Here is a 20,515-nt window from a genome sequence, read left to right on the forward strand (position 1 = left end):
AAGCATTGAGTCCTACTACCATGCTCTTCACATGCCACACTGAGTAATCCATGTTTAGCAGAGGAATCCTTGACCTTTAATCAAAACATAAGTGTGATAAAAATTACTTTTGCCATTTAACAGAAAATCAACCCCTATATTCAACGAACATTTATGGAATACCTACTGTGTACCAGGGACTGGAGATATGAAAGTGAATAAGACACAATTCTAGTTTAGGGGGGTTTAAGGCTTGTTTTACAAGGGTAGCTGTATAAAATGGTGCCTGCCCATTTAATTGCTGTGCCTGGACAATATAATTTAATATCAACAAAGGACAATTTCCAGAAATGATAATTATTATATCCCTAGTTATTTGGCTTCTCTGGAAAACCTATACTACTATGTAACAAAATCATGTTTATCCAGATGATTAGGACCAAGTACTCAGATTTTTAAAAAAAATCCACACAAAGGATAGCTACAATAATACAAGTACAATGAAAACCACAAAAATAAGAAAAACAGAAGTCTTGAAGGGGGCTCACATTTCCACGTGACACATATTCTAAATGCTAATCAGGGGGGAAAAATCACCTGCTAAGATTTTTAAAAACTTAAGCCCCATGTGAAGTAGAGAAGGGAAGAAAAAAATTCTGCTTTATCCATATCCCTTATTTTGAAAAATCTGACCAGATTTTTAGATGCCTGTCTAAAGAAACAAAAACAAATAAACAGAATAGGGAGCCACATTTATCTTCTGTATGTAACTGGTTCCATAAAGAGCACTTTCTGGCTGTTGATTCATAGGATCTAAGTTATGGGCCAATTGTTGACACACATAGAAATATTCTAGATTGCTTCTGGTGGGGCTTTACATATGGCAGTGTACAAACTACAAAGAGTAATTTATTACAGTCAAACCTCAGTTCTCAAACATCCCCCATATCGAACAATTCGCCTCTCAACCTGACAACCCTTTTATGCTGATACTTGTATGATCATTCCCATGTCTCTTGGGCGACCAAGGAGAGTCTGAGTCAGTTTAGCACTAAATCTCATGCTGTTAACATCCCAGGAAAGTATGCTGTGAATATTTTCGTGTTTTTATGCTTCTGTTGCTGCTTATTATTAAATTTTAATTTTTTACTGTATATTTTTTATTGAACTTTCATTTACATTTCATGTCCTTTTTGTTTTTAAAGTGTTTATTTATAGATTAAACAGTATATTAGACATGTACTGTATATAAGAAAGGCTAGCCCTAGCTGTATTGGCTCAGTGGATAGAGTGTTGGCTTATGGACCGAAGGGTCCTGGGTTCGATTCTGGTCAAGGGCACATGCCTGGGTTATGGGCTTGAGCCCCAGGAGGGGGTATGCAGGAGGAAGATGATCAATGATTCTCTCTCATCATTGATGTTTCTATCTCTTTCTCCCTCTCACTTCCTCTCTGAAATAAATTAAATATTTTTTAAAAGGCTAAAACAAAGAAACATTTGGAGGGGGGGGTCTAGAACAGATTAATTCAATTCAGATTACTTCTAATGGTAAATAATGATTTGGTTCTTGAACAGCCTTCCAGAATGAATTAAGTTTGAGAACCGAGGTTCCACTGTACTTCCTTTTGAGAGACAAGGGGACATAGTGAAAAGAGTATGGATTTTTGAGCAGATGAACCTGTTGAATATTGTTTCTACCATTTACCCTATGTGAGATCTTGACCAAATTAATTTCTCCAGGCCTCAGCCTCCTCCTCTGTAAAAGGGAGTAAAACCACCTACTTCACAGGAATACTACAAGGATTGAGAGAATACATGGGGCACACATAATAGTAGTTTCTTCAGCAGCTTTGAATTGCTCCATTGAAAATCAAATGATGAACTTCACTAAGTTTCTCCAAGGCACTTTGGCAGTCTGTCAGTAGTGGGGAGCCTGAGGTCAATTTCTGGAACACAGAAAAGATACCCGAAAGCCTGTCAAGCTCCAGCCCACTTAACAGAGAAAACGAAAAACAAAACAAAACACAAAAACCAAACAAACAAAACAGATTATATTGAGCTGATGATTAATATGGGATCCTGCTTGCATTTGATGAGGTCATTAAACAAAAAACTAATTACAAAAGACACTCATGTTCAAAATAGATTTTAAATGTTACTGAATGGTTAAGCACTTGTTAGGTAGGTAAAACACTTCAGACTATTATACTTTTTCCAGTCTAAATAGGCCTAAAATTGTATCTAACACGGTAGTCTGTAAGAGCAAAATTATGTTATGAGGTATTTTTGATCCATTTATAGAGCATTAGCATCTAGTAAAAAGTAAAAGCATGTTTATAACATTAAAGGTTGGCTAAAATGATTTGTATCATGTGCAAAGATGAGAAAAGAACAATTCACTTCACAGTAAGAAACAGTAAATCGTTATTTAGTATTCCCACAGGAAGCATTCTTAATAGGGCCCTTGTATAAAGCAAGGTTTCAAAAACTGTGCTAAGACTTGACTTGCTTTAGCTTTAGTCCTCATAACTTTCCTATGAGATAGTTATATTACCTTCACTATTCTACACAATGAAAAACCGAGGCATAGGTCAGATTAAGTAATTTAAATTGTACTGCTAGTAAATATTAGGACCAGAATTTGACCATAGGCAGCCTGACTCTAGGGCCCACTCTCTCAAATACCTTGCAATATTGCTTCCTTTCTAGGTATTAAAAGATGGTGGTTATAAAAATATTCTAAGTGCTGCTATGAATGAGCACCAAAGTAAAGGCAATTAGTGCTGCTTGGGTTGGACTAAACTAATTAACTCAAAGGCTCTGAATCTTGATCTGCCTTTAACAACTACAATTAATGCCTACTTGATTTGGCACTACTAGGGAATAGAACACTAAAATGTTCCATAAATAAAATTACCAGAAATGAAACTTCTCTTTGAGTGCCAAACTTCTTACAGTATTTTAAATTCCAAATTTCAGTAACAGCTAAGCGTTGCTGTTCAGTAATTTTTTCCTTGAAATCATTTTCTTAAACAAAGGATATACAATTGCCCCTTTCTTATTGACCCAGAGTAGTTATCATGCTCAAATACAACACTATATTTTAATATTCTAATGACCTCCAGGGACCCTAAGGTGTAGAGGACTTAATTGTCTTCACACTACAAGACCCTAGGCTACTAAGCTTGGAATGTCTGTGTTTTGCATCTTCTTCCTCTATTTGTGCTCACTTCTTACAACTGGCCATGCGCCCACTTTTAAGCTTTACACGCCCCTCCATTTCTAATTTTTGCTTCTGATCTGCACTGAGCTAGGAAACCAGGTTTTTAAAAATGGAATTGCGAAGGAGACTAGACTGTGGGTGGTGAACACACAATAGAACATATAGATAACGTACTATAGAAGTGTATACTTGAAACCTATTTAATTAACCAATGTAACCCCGATAAAGTCAATAAAATATTTTAAAATAAAGAAATAATATATTTCCTTTTTAAGAAAACAAAAAAAAAATGGAATTGCATGGTAAAGAATCCAGAGATTCTGAGTGAGGGTTTCCCCATGAGAAATTTTGTACATTATTTTATTGTGTACTTCATGGCACTTTTTATTTTTTATTTTTCAGAGGATGGTTTAAGTGATTACTTCTTCCCCCCCCCCCCAATTTTAAAGGACTCAGTTTATTAACCGACCAGATTACAAAAATAACCATGGTAGATACCTTAGTTCATTCTTCTAATAAGCCTATTGATCTGGTCCCCCTGTTACCAGCGTCTCCACCTTCTAGAAAACGGGTGGTCTTTTTCTTCATCCTACCTCGTGGAGAAGACAACTTGAAGGGCCACAGGAAGTTGTTTACTTCGTTGAAGCGCTTTCCAACAGTATAGATCTCATGAATCAGATCTTCCATGCAGATGATTCCATATTTACCAAGAGATTGAGCAATCAGAGTTATCTGTCAGGGCAATTTTTTTTGTTGACTTTGCCATAGCCACACTTGTAGATCAATTCATTTACTGACTTCAGGTTTGGGTAACCCCATGCAATGTGTGCCTCCACAATCCTCAGCTTGTTAGCTGAAGCCTTGTTGAGCTTAACAAAGGTGCCTCTGAAGATCTGGAGAAGGCAAAGAAGCTGCAGCACCTTCTGGATCTTTGGGCTCACACCACTGATACTTCTAATCCTGATGACAAATGCTAATTTGGGTTCAGCAGGTACAAAGAAGTTGCCAGCTTCTCTTGCCACCCGAGCCATTCGAATCTCCTTTCTGTACATCTGCTTGTATTCCTTGTGAGTGCTTAGCTTTCTCATAGATGAGCTTCCTTCTTGCCTTTTAAAGCATCTTTTGGGCAAACTTCTTTCTCAGGTGCTTGATCTTCAGCTCTGTGAAATTCATTCACTTTTTCTTGAGGGTTTCTGGCATAGCAGGAACTTTCTTCTTCTCTTCTGCACCCTCCATGGTTCCAGCCAGAAAACAGCTTAAGTGATTATTTATTTCCAATTGTATCAGAGGATCATTATTACCAAAGAAGTAGCTGCCAAATAAGTTGAGCTGCCATAAATCTTAAGTATCCCTACACAATCATTCAACTCCTCTTTGTAACTCAGTTTCTAACTTCAAAGTAGTGATAATAACATTCAGACTGCTGCCTAAAGAAAACTACATTTATATACTGCATAACTATGTTTCCATCAATGTTCTTAATATAGGATGATGGTCCCATCTATAAAGAGCCAGGGGCTGACACATCCGAAACAACCGAATGGATGACCGAACTGGCTAAGTGGGGCAACAAGGCTGCAGGGGGGTTAGTGAGGGATGACCAAACGACTGAACACCAGGCTGCATGGGGCGACCAGGCTTGCAGAGAGGTTAGTGAGGAAGGACCAAATGACTGAAGAGCAGGCTGTGTGGGGAGACCAGGCTGGCGGGGGGGGGGGGGGGGCAGTGAGGGGCAACCAAACAGCAGGCTGTGTGGGGTGACCAGGCCAGCAGAGGGGGGCACTGAGGGGTGACCAGGCTGGTGGGGGGGGGCAGATGGGGGCAACCAGGTTGGCAGGGGGGCAGTTAAGAGCAACCAGGCTGGCAGAGGAGGGCAGTTGGGGGCAACCAGGCTGTCAGGGGGCAGTTGGGGGCGACTATGCTGGCAGGGGGGACAGTGAGGGGCAACCAGGCTGGTGGGGGGGGGCAGTTGGGGGCAACCAGGCCGGCAAGGGGGGCCGTTAGGGGCAATCAGGTTGGCAGGCAGTGACAGTAAGGGGTGATCAGGCTGGCAGGGGGTCCAGTTAGGGGCGATCAGGCAGGCAGGCAGGTGAGCAGTTAGGAGCCAGTGGTCCTGGATTGTGAGAGGGAGCAGGCTGGGCTGAGGGGATCCGCCCTCCTCCCCCATGCACAAATTTCATGCACCGGGCCACTAGTAAGATTATAACAGAGCTGAAAATTTCCTATCATAAAGACCTACCTAGCACAGTGCATTACTCACATTTGTGGTGATGCTAGTGTAAACAAACCTACTACACTGCCAGTCATATAAAAGCAGAGCAGATACAATTATGTACAGTACATAATCCTTGATAATGAGAATGACTACATTACTGATTTATGTTAGTTACTATACTATAATTTTATCATTGTTTTAGAGTGTACTCTTTTTACTTGCAAAAAACCGTTTGCTGCAAAACAGTATGCCTTATTATGCTGGCATCAGCCTCTTACATCTTGTGTTTATTACTGCATCTCTTGATTGCATCATTTTCTCTTCTGTTTGATTTAGTCTCACGTTGTTTTGTACAATGACATGCTGCATAGGCTTGTAGCCTAGGAGCAATAGGCTATACCACCTAGATTTGTATAAGTGTATTCTATGATGTTCCCACAATGATACAGTTGCCTGACAATGCATTTCTCAGAACATATCCTTTAGGTAAGTGGGGCATGACTATATTCATGTTCAAGTTTGGGGACAGAAGATATAGGAGACCAGAGGTCAAGAAAATTAAGTTCTATTTGTGGCTTTCCCAACCAACTAGCTAGCTACAAGACCTGTAGGCAAGGCTCTTTACAGTTCCTGTAATTTTAGAAAATTTAAGACCCTTGATTAGTTTGGGAGTAAAGATGTAATTTATACCATAATTAATGACCTAAATTTTATACCCTCTGATTTCCCCTAAAAATATGGACATAATCTAACACACACACACACACACACTCATAAATGTCCAGTGATGCTTTGATACATCTAGTTAACTAGAAGAATATTCCTTCAAAATATTCTGTAGATACTAAATTGAGCAAATTAAACTCTTCCTTTTTACATGTTAAGGTGAGTAATTTTCCCATGAAAAAGTCCAAATGCCTACTTAAAATAACTTTTAGTACATGCCACATAAGTGAGAAATCTAAGTATTGGTGGTATTCCTTACTATAAATTAGGGGTGGGGAACCTTTTTTCTGCCAAGGGCCATTTGGATATTTATAACATCATTCGCAGTCCATACAAAGTTATTAACTTAAAAATTAGCTTGCTATATATTTGGTCAAACATTTAATTAACTCTCCCCTAATGGCTTGGCAGCCAGACCAAATGATTTCATGGGTCTTATATGGCCCAGGGGCTGGATGTACTCCACTGTGCTTTAAATAAAACCTAACAAACCAAAATAACTTCAAATGTTCATTTTTCCATTTCAAAATTTTCAACATATAGAATATTTTCAGAACTAATATTTTGACACATTTGAATATCTGAGAAACATAAAGTTTAATTTAAACAATAAATGTGCTTCTTAGAAAGTTTAACGTTTACTTATTTATCTATTTAAATCTTTGTTGAAAGTATTACATAGGTTCCCCCTCCTCAGGCCCTCACCACCCCATTGTTTGTGTCCATGGGTTATGCATATATGCATATAAGTTCATTGGTTGATCTCTTCCTACCCACCCTCCCCTCCCTTCCCTTGGAGGTTCAACAGTCTATTCATGCTTCTGTGATTCTGGGTCTATTTTTGATCATCAGTTTATTTGGCTCATTAGATTCCACATATGAGTGATATCATTTGATACTTACCTTTCTCTGACTGGCTTATTTTGCTCAGCATAATACTCTCCAGGTCCATCCATGCTATTGAAAAAGGTAAGAGTTCCTTAAAGGGCTAATCCTCCACCCTGGCAGGTGTGGCTCAGTTGGTTGGAGCATCATCCAGTACACTGAAAGGTTATGGCTTCTATTCCCAGTCAGGACACATGCTCGGGTTGGGGTTTGATCCCCGGTCTGGGCCATATTGGGAGCAATCAATTGATGTTTCTCTCTCTCCCTTTCTTGCTCCCTTCTTTAAAAAAAATCCTTATTGTTGAGATTATTACAGATGTCCCTTTTTTTCCTCCCATAGCTCCCCTCCACCTGGTTCCCGCCCCACCCCAGGCCCTTGCCACCCTACTGTCTGTGTCCATAGGTACTGCATACGTACATGTAAGATCTTTGTCTAATCTCTTCCCGCACCCCTACACCCCCTTCCCTCTGAGAATTGTCAGTCTGTTCCATTTCCATGCCCCCGATTCTACTCCATTTACCAGTTTATTCTGTTCATCAGATTATTTATTCATTTGATTTTTAGATTCACTTGATAGATATGTATTTGCTGTTACTTTGTTGTTCATAATTTTTATCTATACCTTTTTCTTCTTCTTCCTCTTCTTAAAGAATATCCTTCAGCATTTCATATAATACTGGTTTGGTGGTAATGAACTCCTTTAGCTTTTTCTTGTCTGTGAAGCTCTTTATCTGACCTTCACTTCTAAATGATAGCTTTGCTGAGTAGAGTAATCTTGGTTATAGGTTCTTGCTATTCATCACTTCAAATATTTCTTGCCACTCCCTTCTGGCCTGCATAGTTTCTGTTGAGAAACCAGCTGACAGTCGTATGGTACTCCTTTGTAGGTAACTTTTTTTCTTGCTGCTTTTAAGATTCTCTGTCTTTTGCGCTCGGCATTTTAATTATGATGTGTCTTGGTGTGGTCCTCTTTGGATTCCTCTTGTTTGGGGTTCTCTGCACTAACTGGACTGGTAAGTCTATTTCTTTCACCAGATAGGGGAAGTTTTCTGCCATTATTTCTTCAAATAGGATTTCAATATCTTGCTCTCTCTCTTCTTTTGGCACCCACATAATTCAGATGTTGGTATGCTTGAAGTTGTCCCAGAGGCTCCTTACACTATCTTCATACTTTTGGATTCTTTTTGCTCTTCTGGTTGGGTGTTTTTTGCTTCCTCGTATTTCAAATCATTGACTTGATTCTTGGGATCCTCTAGTCTACTGTTGAATCCCTGTATATTATTATTCATTTCAGTCAGTGTATGCTTAATTTCTGACTGGTCCTTTTCCATTTTTTTTTTTTTTGGCTTTCCCACTAAGATCCTTGAAGGTCTCTCACTAAGTTCCTCAGAGGTTTCTAAAAGATTCTTGAGTAACCTTATAACTGTGATTTTGAACTCTATATCCAGTAGTTTGCTTTCTTCCATTTCTGTCATTTGTGACTTGTTTCTTTGTCTCCGCATATTGACTGCTTCCCTGTGTTTGTTTCTATGTATTGGGTAGCTGCAAAGTCTCATTGAGTTGAAAGAGTGGCCTTGTGTAATAGGTGTCCAATAGGGCCCAGTGGCTCAGCCTCCCCAATTACCTGAGGTGGACACTCTTAGTGCACCCCTTTGTGGGCTAGTGCACAGTCTTGTTGTAGTTAAGCCTTGATTACTGTTGGTGTCACTGGGAGGAATTGACCTCCAGGCCAATTGCCTGTGGGGACCAGCTGCAACTCCAGTGGGAGAGCTGATGTGCAGGAGACACCCTTATGGGGCAGGACTTGCTTCAGTGGGGCTTTGGTGCTCATTGAGTTTGCCCCTTGAGTGTATTGCTTATGGATGTGAAGAGTTGTACTCTGTTATGGTCTCACACTGACCACTGGGTACACTGGCTCTTGGGTCTCCAGGAAGGTGCAAAGTCAGCCACTGCCTGGGGCCACCCACCAGGAACTACAGAAAGATCTGCAGATTCCTCCTCTTTGTACTGGGTTTGGAAGTACCCAGAGGAGGCCCGCTGTGAAGCAAGGTAGGCTGGTGATGGTGCCGGCCTTGGGCCTTTTATTGATAGCTTTGGGGCTCCCTGACCCAGCTATGGCTTGTTTGACTGGTTTTAGGCTGAGAAAGGACAGGCCATTCATATGCAAAAGCCATTGTGCACAGCTTGGGTGGGGTTGTAAATTGGGTGGGGCAGGGTCTCAGGGAATCTCCAGGGCGGAGCGAACAGAAATGTCTGCCAGTCAGCCCTGCACCGGTAAGGTCCCAGCATGGGAACAATGATAGCTGGAAGCACTTCCGTCTGGAAGAAAGCCACCCCTGCATTCCTTCCCCGATGCCAGACAGTCCAGTTTCTCCCTGTATCTGTCTGGGTCCCCCAGAGCCTCGCCTGGCACTAGACCTCAGAGCAAGCGGGAACCTGTAAATTTAGTTCATGGTGCCGGCCTTTTAAGAGGAGCAGCTAGGTCTCTAGCAGCCTGTGTGTCACTCAGTCCCAATCCGCAATTGCTTTTACAGTTTGTAGTTCTTACTGCCAGTAGGGACTTCTTTCCCCAGCTCTGGAACCCTGGGCTGGGGGTCTGGAGTGGGGCTGAGACTCCTTGCTCCTCCAGGTGGCCTCTGCAGAGGTGATCTCCCTTTTTGCACACCCGGGTGTCAGACCAGCCCATTCAGCGCCTCTGCACCTCCTACCAGTCTCAATGAGCTTTCTTCTTTACTTCCCTAGTTGTAGTACCTCCACTCAACCAGCTTTCTCGTGGTTCTGGATGATAGTTGTTCTGTATTTTAGTTGTAATTTTGATGTGGTTGTGAGAGGCAGCAAGTACAAGTGTTTACTTATGCTGCCATCTTGGTTGCTCTCATTCCCTTCTTCTCTCTCTCAAATCAATGAAAGTATGCCCTCAGGTAAGGATTAAAAAAATGGCAAGGCTTCCTTGATTACCTAATAGTATATAAGTTTTTTTCTACATATCAATACTGATTAAAAACGCAGTAAATCTTTGATATTTCAGCATAGTCTAAAAAATTGAAGACAATGTATATCAATGGTACTATTAAATTTAAACATGAAAAACAAGAGATTTCTGAAACAGTTTCAAAATAAAGTCTGCTTTAAGCCCTGGCCAGGTAGTTCAGTTGGTTAGAGTGTAGTCCTGATATGCCAAGGTTGTGGATTCCATCTCCGGTCAGGGCACATACAAAAATCAATCATGAATGCATAAAGAAATGTAATAACAAACCAATGCTTTTCTCTCTCTCTTTCTCTCTAATCAATAAATAAAAATTTATAAAGTGTGTTTTAAACAAATATTGTTTTTTTTTAAAAAACAAACCACTGCCCTAACTGGTTTGGCTCAGTGGATAGAGCATTGGCCTGTGGACTGAAAGGTTCCAGGTTCGATTCTGGTCAAGGGCATGTACCTTGGTTGTGGGCACATCCCTGGTGGGAGGTGTGCAGGAGGCAGCTGATAGATGTTTCTCTCTCATCGATGTTTCTAATTCTCTATCCCTCTCCCCTCCTCTCTGTGGAAAATCAATAAAATATATTAAAAAAACAAAACAAAACAAAAAAACAAACCACCACATGGCTTATAAATAAATACTAAAATAATTTTTAGTGTTGTTTCCACACAGGTTTTGAATATAAAAGCAATTTTCAGATTAGTACTTCAGCAGCTTTCAATACAGATAGAATATTTCAATTCATTATATCCTGTTTTTATAAGAAAATTATTTTCACACACCCACTATGTTAAGTTTATAGTAAGAAAACTCATGTTTGAATATAAAATAATGTGACAGAGGCTTTCTCCGGTCCCTATTTATTTAGCATTTTAAATTATACTTTTCCTTCTGCGGCTAGGGTATTTGTGTTCCATACCAAGGCATTTTAATATTTGCACAATATTCATTATTTTAAAATTTCTACATAACTTCAAAACGTTGCTTTGGTGATTTTGAAGGATGGTATAGGGATTAATTTTCTTCTATAAACTCTGACCTGATCCAGTGATGACCTTCAGATACCTGAGGCAAAATTTCATCAGAATAATAAGGGCATTACTCACAAAAGCAGGGGCTTAGTCACTGGGATTTGGATATGATGACAATAACTGCAACTTACCCAAAAGTTGCCCACCAAGGTTCCATAGGAAGCAAAATGTCAAATCTTTTATAAACTTACATAATACTACAATCGATACAGTTTCAGTGAAAAGTACAAATATGCCAGGTACACAACATTTTATTAACACTCTTAGATAGTTTGACTTTTGAATTTCCTAATCTTGACACTCTAATAAGGTAATATTGAGAACAGTATTCATTTATTTTTTGGAAACAAAACCAATCCAACAGAAATTGCAAAGCAGTAGGCTATTTTTAAGGGATTTGGATGCAGCATAACTGTGGGTTTTTTGTCACAGGTGTTAGATGTGCGCATGCTACCTATTGATGTTACCTAGCATTAAAGATATCCAGTAATTCTTTTCAAAATCCTAAATGGATTTAAAAAAAATCAGTCAGCAGGAAAGAATATTTTTAGTGTGGAAGGAAACATAAGAATCATTTAGATCAACTATCTCATTTCACATGTGAAGAAAATGAGGCCAAGAAAGGCTAAATTAATCCATTCATTTAACATTTACCTATTGCTTACCATGTACCAGCACAGTGGTTGTAGGCTGTATGTAAAGTAGTGAACAAAGCAGACATGATCTCTGACCTCCTAGATCTTATGTTAACATCAAAGGCAGAGATAGGACTAGGACCCAAGTCTCTTGATGATTCAATAACCCATGTAGCCTGTTGATTTACCCTAATAATTCTAATATCTCTTTATGGTTTCACATAGATAGGTAACCAGTCAAGTGAAACTGGCCATTTATTAAAGCCCTGAATATCTAAGCGTACCACCACAAATTTCCCAGGGAAGGCTTTAAGGTTCTAGAGACTGAAAGGGCAACTTGACATCCATCTGGAAGCAGAAGGGTTATAAATTTAGCTACATTGTAAAACAACATGAATTGGAATCAGGAAATTGGATTTTTAGTCTTGAATCTGCCCATAACAATATATATGACCATAAAAATATTTTGGGGTGGTTTTCCCAACTTTTAATTATGGCTATTCCAAACATATACAAAAATAGTAGAATAATATTATGAACCCACATGTACAACATACTGACCATGCTCAATAATAGTCAATATCAATACCTCTCCCTTCACTTCTCTGCCAGATTATTTTGAAACAAATCCCAAGAAATTATTTTATTTTTACCCATAAAATTTCAGTGTGTATCTAAAAATATTTCCCTTTAAGATTTAATCACAGTACATTATCAAATTTAACAAGTCCTTATTATACACAGTCAACATTTTCCCGATTGTTTAACTTTTTTTTTTTTTTTTACAGTTGGTTCATCTCAATCAATATCCAAATAAGGTCCACACCAGTTGATATGTCTCTTTCAGTCCACAGGTTCCCCTTGATCTTTTATTTCTTATAGTTCATGTGTTGAGGAACTAGGATGTTTATCCTGAAAAAGATTTTTAGGGTAGTGAAACTATTCTGTATGATACTATAATGATGGCTTCATGTCATTATATATTTGTCCGAACCCATGCACACCACCAAGAGTGAACCCTATGGTAAACTATGGACTTTGGGTGACTCTGATATATCAGCATAGGTTCATCACATGTAACAAATGTACAATTCTGGTGGGGGATGTCAATAATGGGGGAGGCTATGTATGTGTGAGGGGGAGGGGGTGTACAAGAAATCTCTGTACATTCCTTTCAATTTTTTTGTGAACCTAAAACTCTAAAAATAGTCTTAAACAAACAAACAAACACATTAGGTTGTTCATCCTTTAGAATTTCTCATGGTCTGAAATTTGTTGACTGCATCTCCATGGTGACATGCCATAAGAAATATTTTAAATGAAAACATACAGAAGAAATTAGAGGGATGAAATAGACACATATCCAAGAAAAATGGCAAAAAACCTATCAGAGACGAGAAACCAAGATGGCGGCATAGGTTAACACCGGAGATTGCTGCCTCGAACAACCACTTCAAAAAACAACTAAACGACAGAATGGACATCATCCAGAACCACAGGAAGGCTGGCTGAGTGGAAATTCTACAACTAGGAGGAAAGAGAATATCATACCCAGACTCAGAGGAGGCGCAGTGATGAAGTGAAATACTCAGGTGCGAAGTGCGCGCGGAGCGGGCTGGTGGAGCGGGCTGGTGGCAGAGGGCGCGGTTGTTGTTTTCAATCGGGAGGGAGTTTCAAACTCTGAGCTCCAGATCCGGGCGAGTCTCTAGGGACCCAGACTCAAACGGGAGAAGGGGGACTGTTTGGCTTTGGTCGGAACTCGAAGGCAGCTTTCTCTCCAAGGTTTGCAGCGGTTGCTGGGACTCTGAGAGGCAGAGCCTCTGGGGACAGGACTGAGAGCAGCCATAACTGCTCCCTCCACCTGCTCTGTTGATCCCTTGCGACCCGCCCCGCCCAAGCCCTGCACAGAGCCATTTGCCGGATAGCCTCATGCAAACGCTAGATTAGCACCGCCCTAGAGATCCAGCACAGAAGCTCTCCCACTGCAGACACAGCAGACTCTCATAGCCGGTTAGCCTGGAGGTCAAATCACCCCCAGTATTGCCGACAACAATCAAGGCTTAACTACAACAAGACTGCGCACAAAGACCACAAGGGGGTGCACCAAGAAAGCATAAAAAATGCGGAGACAAAGAAACAGGACAAAACTGTCAATGGAGGATATTGAGTTCAGAACCACACTTTTAAGGTCTCTCAAGAACTGTCTAGAAGCCGCCGATAAATGTAGTGAGATCCTCAAGAAATCTAATGAGACCCTCGATCTTATGATAAAGAACCAACTAGAAATTAAGCATACACGGACTGAAATAACGAATACTATACAGACTCCCAACAGCAGACCAGAGGAGCGCAAGAATCAAGGCAAAGATTTGAAATGCGAAGAAGCAAAAAACACCCAACCAGAAAAGCAAAATGAAAAAAGAATCCGAAAATACGAAGATAGTGTAAGGAGCCTCTGGGACAGCTTCAAGGGTACCAACATCAGAATTATAGGGGTGCCAGAAGATGAGAGAGAGCAAGATATTGAAAACCTATTTGAAGAAATAATGACAGAAAACTTCCCCCACCTGGTGAAAGAAATAGACTTACAGGTCCAGGAAGCGCAGAGAACCCCAAACAAAAGGAATCCAAAGAGGACCACACCAAGACACATCATAATTAAAATGCCAAGAGCAAAAGACAAAGAGAGAATCTTAAAAGCAGCAAGAGAAAGAAACTCAGTTACCTACAAGGGAATACCCATACGACTGTCAGCTGATTTCTCAACAGAAACTTTGCAGGCCAGAAGGGAGTGGCAAGAAATATTCAAAGTGATGAATACCAAGAACCTACAACCAAGATTACTTTATCCAGCAAAGCTATCATTCAGATCTGAAGGTCAGATAAAGAGCTTCACAGATAAGGAAAAGCTAAAGGAGTTCATCACCACCAAACCAGTATTATATGAAATGCTGAAAGGTATCCTTTAAGAAGATGAAGAAGAAGAAAAAGGTAAAGATACAAATTATGAACAACAAACATGCATCTATCAACAAGTGAATCTAAGAATCAAGTGAACAAATAATCTGGTGATCATAATGGAATCAGGGACATAGAAAGGGAATGGACTGACTATTCTTGGGGGGGGGGGGGGGGAAAGGGGTGTGGGAGATTCGGGAAGAGACTGGACAAAAATCGTGCACCTATGGATGAGGACAGTGGGTGGGGAGTGAGGGCGGAGGGTGGGGTGGGAACTGGTAGGAGGGAAGTTATGGGGGGAAAAAAGAGGAACAAATGTAATAATCTGAACAATAAAGATTTAATTAAAAAAAAACCTATCAGAACAGTATCAGGAAGACTGGTCTCAGAATGTGCTAGGATTTTTAAAAATGACTAGAGAAAATCTTTAATTTATATTCAGAACAAGAAAAAGAAAGTGTAGATCTGCTTATATGTGAATAAATAGTATAATGTAAAATGTTGCTTCACTTCTTTTTCTTCCAATTAAAGATTACTGATAGTCAAACCATACAGGAAAAATCAAAGTGTAAGAATGAGGAAACTGAATCCCAAAGCATTCAAGGAGATAAAAGTACCTCCCTAATCTACATGAGTTCAGTTCTCCTGTGCCAGACAAATTATATCCCAGCATACTCTGGGAATTTACAGAGTTCAATCCCTATGTAAAACCTTTGAAGAATCAGAGAGAATGGAAGAGGACAATAAGTAAAACACTCTAATAATCAACACTGGAAAGCAGATAGATGCTACAAACTATAAACAGATTTCCTTGATGTCAATTCTAAGCAAAATTATTTTTTAAAAAACACGTTTTTATTGATTTTCTTAGAGAGAGAGGGAGAGGGAGAGAAAGAAACATGGATATGAGAGAGAAACATTGATCAGCTGCCTCCTGTATGCACCCCAACTGGTTCATAGGGTGACACTCAACCACCCAGCACACTGGCCAGGCAACCCTTTCCAATTTTAAACTCAAATCTTCATCACTTAAGTGCTATAGCTTTAGGGTAATCAGGACTAAAAATTATGGTGCAAGTGCTTATGTCTATTTTTATAAAGACCACTGAATTTCTGGGGTTTTAAAGAGCCAGATCCTATCTCTAGTTTCTCACCTTTAAGCTATAGATAGATACTCTGCCCTTTTGGGCTTGGTGTTTCTTTACCTCAAACCTGAGGTTATCTGAAAACAAACAAACAAACACACATACACACACACACACACACACACACACACACACACACACACTCTCTCTCTCTCTCTCTGTAAGCCTCCTGAGAATAGGGAGGAAGGAGTGGGAGACTAAACCTAACATTTAACATCTGGTTCATAGTCAACAACTAGGAACTCAAAGACCTACCTCCTAAAGTATACAAATAAAATTGAGTGATCTCACACTTAACATTTCCATCTCCTGACTTCTCATTATACTGGTTGAAAAGAATATAACAAAACAATTGGACAACACACAGAAAAATGAACTAACAAGGTCTTCTTTATTTTTCTGTTAGTAAGAAGAGTAATTTTTTTTAAGGCTCTGAGGAAGAAAGGTGGCTGGCTCTGAAGAAGCTTCTTGTCAGGCTGCAAAATTCTTGACAGACTCCAAAAGCGGTAAAAAGGGGGGAATATGGAAGGAGGGAATACAGAGTGAGTCAGCTAGAATAAATCTGGTGACTTGGGAAACATTTTTCTTATAGGAAGGTGACTACAAAGAGCTTAACAGAGAATTACCCTGTTGCCTGATTTTGTTTGTAACCCCTTCTTTTTACCTTTGTCATCAGGAAAATATAAAAGTAACATGAGCTTAAGCAGCACCTCAAGGAACTGAATTAAGCACAGCAAAGAAAAGCTTGCCTATACAAAGAAGCTGCTGAGATTCTAAGGCTCTTGAGGTGAAAAGGATATGAGCAGATAAGGCCTTAGCCAGTCATTAAAGTAAGCAGATAATTAAAGGGTTTTGCTTTCTAAAGACCAGCAAGCTAAAATAGCAAGATCTAGTGTCAAACTAAAACCAACACAAAAATGTTAAATCTAAATTCGGAATCAGAAGGGTTCTGGTGCTCAGAAAACACTGACATGAAGATTTTCCCCTTACTTAGGCCAGGCAGATAAACAAAACAAAACAAAACCCCACGTAGAACAAAAAATAAAAACAGTTCAAGTTTGGACAACAAGATACTACTTTATTTTATTTTTCCATTGATTTTTAGAGAAAGTAGAATGGATAGGGATAGACAGAGAGAAATATCGATGCGAGAGTCACATTGATTGGTTGCCTCCTGCACGCCAGGGCTGGGGAACCTGCAACCAAGGTACGTGTCCTTGATGAGAATCGAACCTGGGACCCTTCAGTCTGCGGGAGGACACTCTATCCAAACCACCTAGGGCAGTGGTCGGCAAACTCATTAGTCAACAGAGCCAAATATCAACAGTACAACGATTGAAATTTCTTTTGAGAGCCAAAATTTTTAAACTTAAACTATATAGGTAGGTACACTGTTATTAACTTAATTAGGGTACTCCTAAGGCTCAGGAAGAGCCACACTCAAGGGGCCAAAGAGCTGCATGTGGCTCGCGAGCCACAGTTTGCCGGTCACGGGCTAGGGTGACACTATTTTATTTTAAAAACCTTGCTCTAAGTACATAGTTCTTAAAATTGGAAAGGAAATGCATATACTAATTTTATTAATTAGTTAGAATCTCAAGTTTTCTAGACTATATGCTAAGTGAAGAACTCCCCCCCCCCATAGAACGTGGGGAGTCAAGCAGCACCTACAATCTAATAACAGTACGCAAAGAAATTAGATCTAAGAGAAAATCATCTGCTGGCCTTTCAAACTCCAATCATTTGTGACAGTACAGCACCCATTCTCATAGCCATATTTAAGCTGGGATTCTACCAACAGTGACAATCTCAACTGAACCTGAAAAGTATAGGAAGAGCAGGAAAAATAAGTGCTAGGAAGTCATAAATGAGTCTTATTGTCATAGAACAACCTAAAATGGCATGTTTTAACTGGGCAATCAAAAAAATAGGAATCATGCCCTGGCTAGGTTGCTCAGTTGGTTGGAGTGTCGTCCCAATGTGTCAGGGTTGTGTATTTGATTCTGGGTCAGGGCACATACAGGAAACAACCAATGAATGCATAGATAGGTGGAACAATAAATTGATGTTTCTTGGGTGGCGAGGGAGAGGTCAATGGGGGAAAAAGGAGACTCATGTAATACTTTAAACAATAAATAATTTAAATTAAAAAATCGATGTTTCTCTCCCTCAAAAAATCATTAAAAATAAATAAATAAATACAAATATATATAAATAAATAAAAGGAATCTGCCTGGCCGGTGTGCTCAGTGGTGGAGCATTTCCCTATGAACCAGGCACATGCCCGGGTTTCGTTCTCGGTGGGGGTGTGCAGGAGGCAGCCAATCAATGATTCTCTCTCATCATGTTTCTAGTTCTCTCTCCTTCTCCTTTCCGCTCTAAAATCAATAAAAAAAAATAACTAAAAAATTTAGGAATCACTCAAATTTCCCTAAATATAGGGCAATACTGGTTTATTAACAAGATTAACATAAAGCCAAGAATACAGTTATGACAATCACCTTAATAGGGAATTAGGTCAAGATGTCACATACCTTTATCATCATTTGAGATGATTTTAAGTTTTAAATACTATGAAAGCCAAGAAGTAGAATGTACCTAAAACACCTAGTAACTATTTTATAGATGATATTAATAGAAATAGATGGTGAGGAAATTTGGCATAATAGCTCTATGTTTTTTGTAAGTAGATATTGTGGCAATATTTTTAAACAATCTTAAATGAAATCAAAGGAAATTTTATGATGAAATATAAATCTAGTCACATATAAAGTAATTACAAACTTAAAGTGGACCTTTAAGCAACTATATCTTATCTAAAATGACAACCCAATTTTTCAAAACTAATTTTCGTAATTCATGCAGTTTTATGCCAAATTCTGAGAAAACAGCTTGATAATCTATTTACTGAAAAAATAACAGAAAAATATATCACCTCCCTGGGCCTACTCAAGAATTCTAAACTAAAAACATTCTACTATGTACGTTTACAACCATTAGAAAAGCACCTCTGTTAAAATGGTTACTCCAGCCCTGGCTAATGGGGCTGTTGCTTGAGTGGCACCAAGAGGTTGCTGGTTCCATTCCTGGTCAGGGCACATGCCAGAACTGTGGGCTTGATCTCCAGTAGGGGGTGTGCAGGAGGCAGCCAATAGATGTCTCCTCTCTCCCTCTCCCTCTCCCTCCCTTCCTCTCTCTCTCAAATTTATAAAAACATATTTTTAAAAAACAGTAACTCCAAGGTGGGGCACCTATATCACAATGTCCCAATTTGCCAACATGGGGTAGAAAAGATTCACATCTATACTAATAATCTAAACTAATAAAAGGGTAATATGCAAATTGGTCACGACACCCTCACAGTCACAACCAATATGCAAACTGACCATCACTCCAATACACAAGATGGCCACCACAAGATGGACGGCAGGGGAGGGCAGTTGTGGGCGATCAGGCCTGCAGGGGAGAGCAGTTGGGGGCGATCAGGACAGCAGGGGAGGGCAGTTGGGGGGGACCAGGCCCACAGGGGAGGGCAGTTGGGGGCAACCGGGCCCGCAGGAGAGGGCAGTTGGGGGCAACCGGGCTGGCAGGGGAGGGCAGTTGGGGACGATTGGGTCGGCAAGGGAGCAGTTAGGTGTCGATCAGGCTGGCAGGGGAGTGGTTAGGGCAGCCATGGGCAAACTACGGCCTGTTTGAAATGAATAAAACTATTGAAATAAAAGACCGTACCCTTTTATGTAATGATGTTTACTTTGAATTTATATTAGTTCACACAAACACTCCATCCATGCTTTTGTTCTGGTCCTCCGGTCCAGTTTAAGAACCCATTGTGGCCCTCAAGTCAAAAAGTTTGCCCACCCCTGGGTTAAGGGGCGATCAGGCTGGCAGGCAGAAGCGGTTAGGGGCAATCAGGCAGGCAGGCAGGCAGGCGAGTGGTTGGGAGATAGCAGTCCCGGATTGTGAGAGGGATGTCCGACTGCCCATTTAGGCCCAATCCCAGATTGGAGAGGGTGCAGGCTGGGCTGAAGGACCCCCCCCCCCAGTGTATGCATTTTGTGCACCGAGCCTCTAGTCCAGGGGTCCTCAAACTTTTTAAACAGGGGGCCAGTTCACTGTCCCTCAGACCGTTGGAGGGCTGGACTATAGTCTAAAAAAAAACTATGAACAAATTCCTATGCACACTGCACAGATCTTATTTTGAAGTAAAAAAACAAAACGGGAACAAATACAATATTTGTATTTGCATGTGTCCCGCGGGCCGTAGTTTGAGGACCCCTGCTCTAGTCTATTAATAATTTAAAGTAATTCTAACAGCCCTAGCTCGTTTGGCTCAGTGGATAGAGTGTAGGCCTGTGGACTGAAGGGTCCCAAGTTGGATTCTGGTCCAGGACACATGCCTGGGTTGCTGGCTCGATCCCCAGTGGGGTGTGTGTGGGAGGCAGCTGATCAATGATTCTCTCTCATCATTGATGTTTCTATCCCTCCCTCTCCCTTCCTCTCTGAGGCCAGTAAAAATATGTTTAAAAATAAAAATAACAATAAATAAAATTTAAAAATTCTAATAAAAATTGCAACAGAAACAGACAACTCAATATATGATTGTCTTTAAAAGTCAGTACTAATACAATCATACTAAATCACACTGTCATTTACTTTTAAAAGTAAACAATCAAGTTGTTGAGTTAAAAGCCAATATTACAAAAGCTAATGTGCCAATATGACTTTGTAAGTTATGTAAA

At 40.1% G+C, this 20,515-nt stretch overlaps 1 protein-coding gene and 1 pseudogene across 3 annotated transcripts in view; both read right to left on the reverse strand.

The window, feature by feature from the left end:
* Positions 1-20,515, reverse strand: part of WDR44 (WD repeat domain 44) — a 107,582-nt gene that overhangs the window by 75,545 nt on the left and 11,522 nt on the right. Inside the window, exon 2 of one of the 3 annotated variants that reach the window (XM_059679891.1) lies at positions 1,806-1,925. The exons of 1 other annotated variant lie outside the window; for it this stretch is intronic. In XM_059679891.1, the coding sequence (XP_059535874.1) occupies positions 1,806-1,843 (38 nt within the window). In that variant the 5' untranslated portion in view covers positions 1,844-1,925. Of the gene's footprint in view, positions 1-1,761; positions 1,926-20,515 lie in introns of those variants that run through there. One more of the 3 variants, XM_059679892.1, reaches the window with a different exon arrangement.
* Positions 3,687-4,453, reverse strand: LOC132225200 (60S ribosomal protein L7-like; annotated as a pseudogene).

Source organism: Myotis daubentonii, chromosome X (assembly GCF_963259705.1).
Source record: "Myotis daubentonii chromosome X, mMyoDau2.1, whole genome shotgun sequence".
Lineage (NCBI taxonomy): Eukaryota > Metazoa > Chordata > Mammalia > Chiroptera > Vespertilionidae > Myotis > Myotis daubentonii.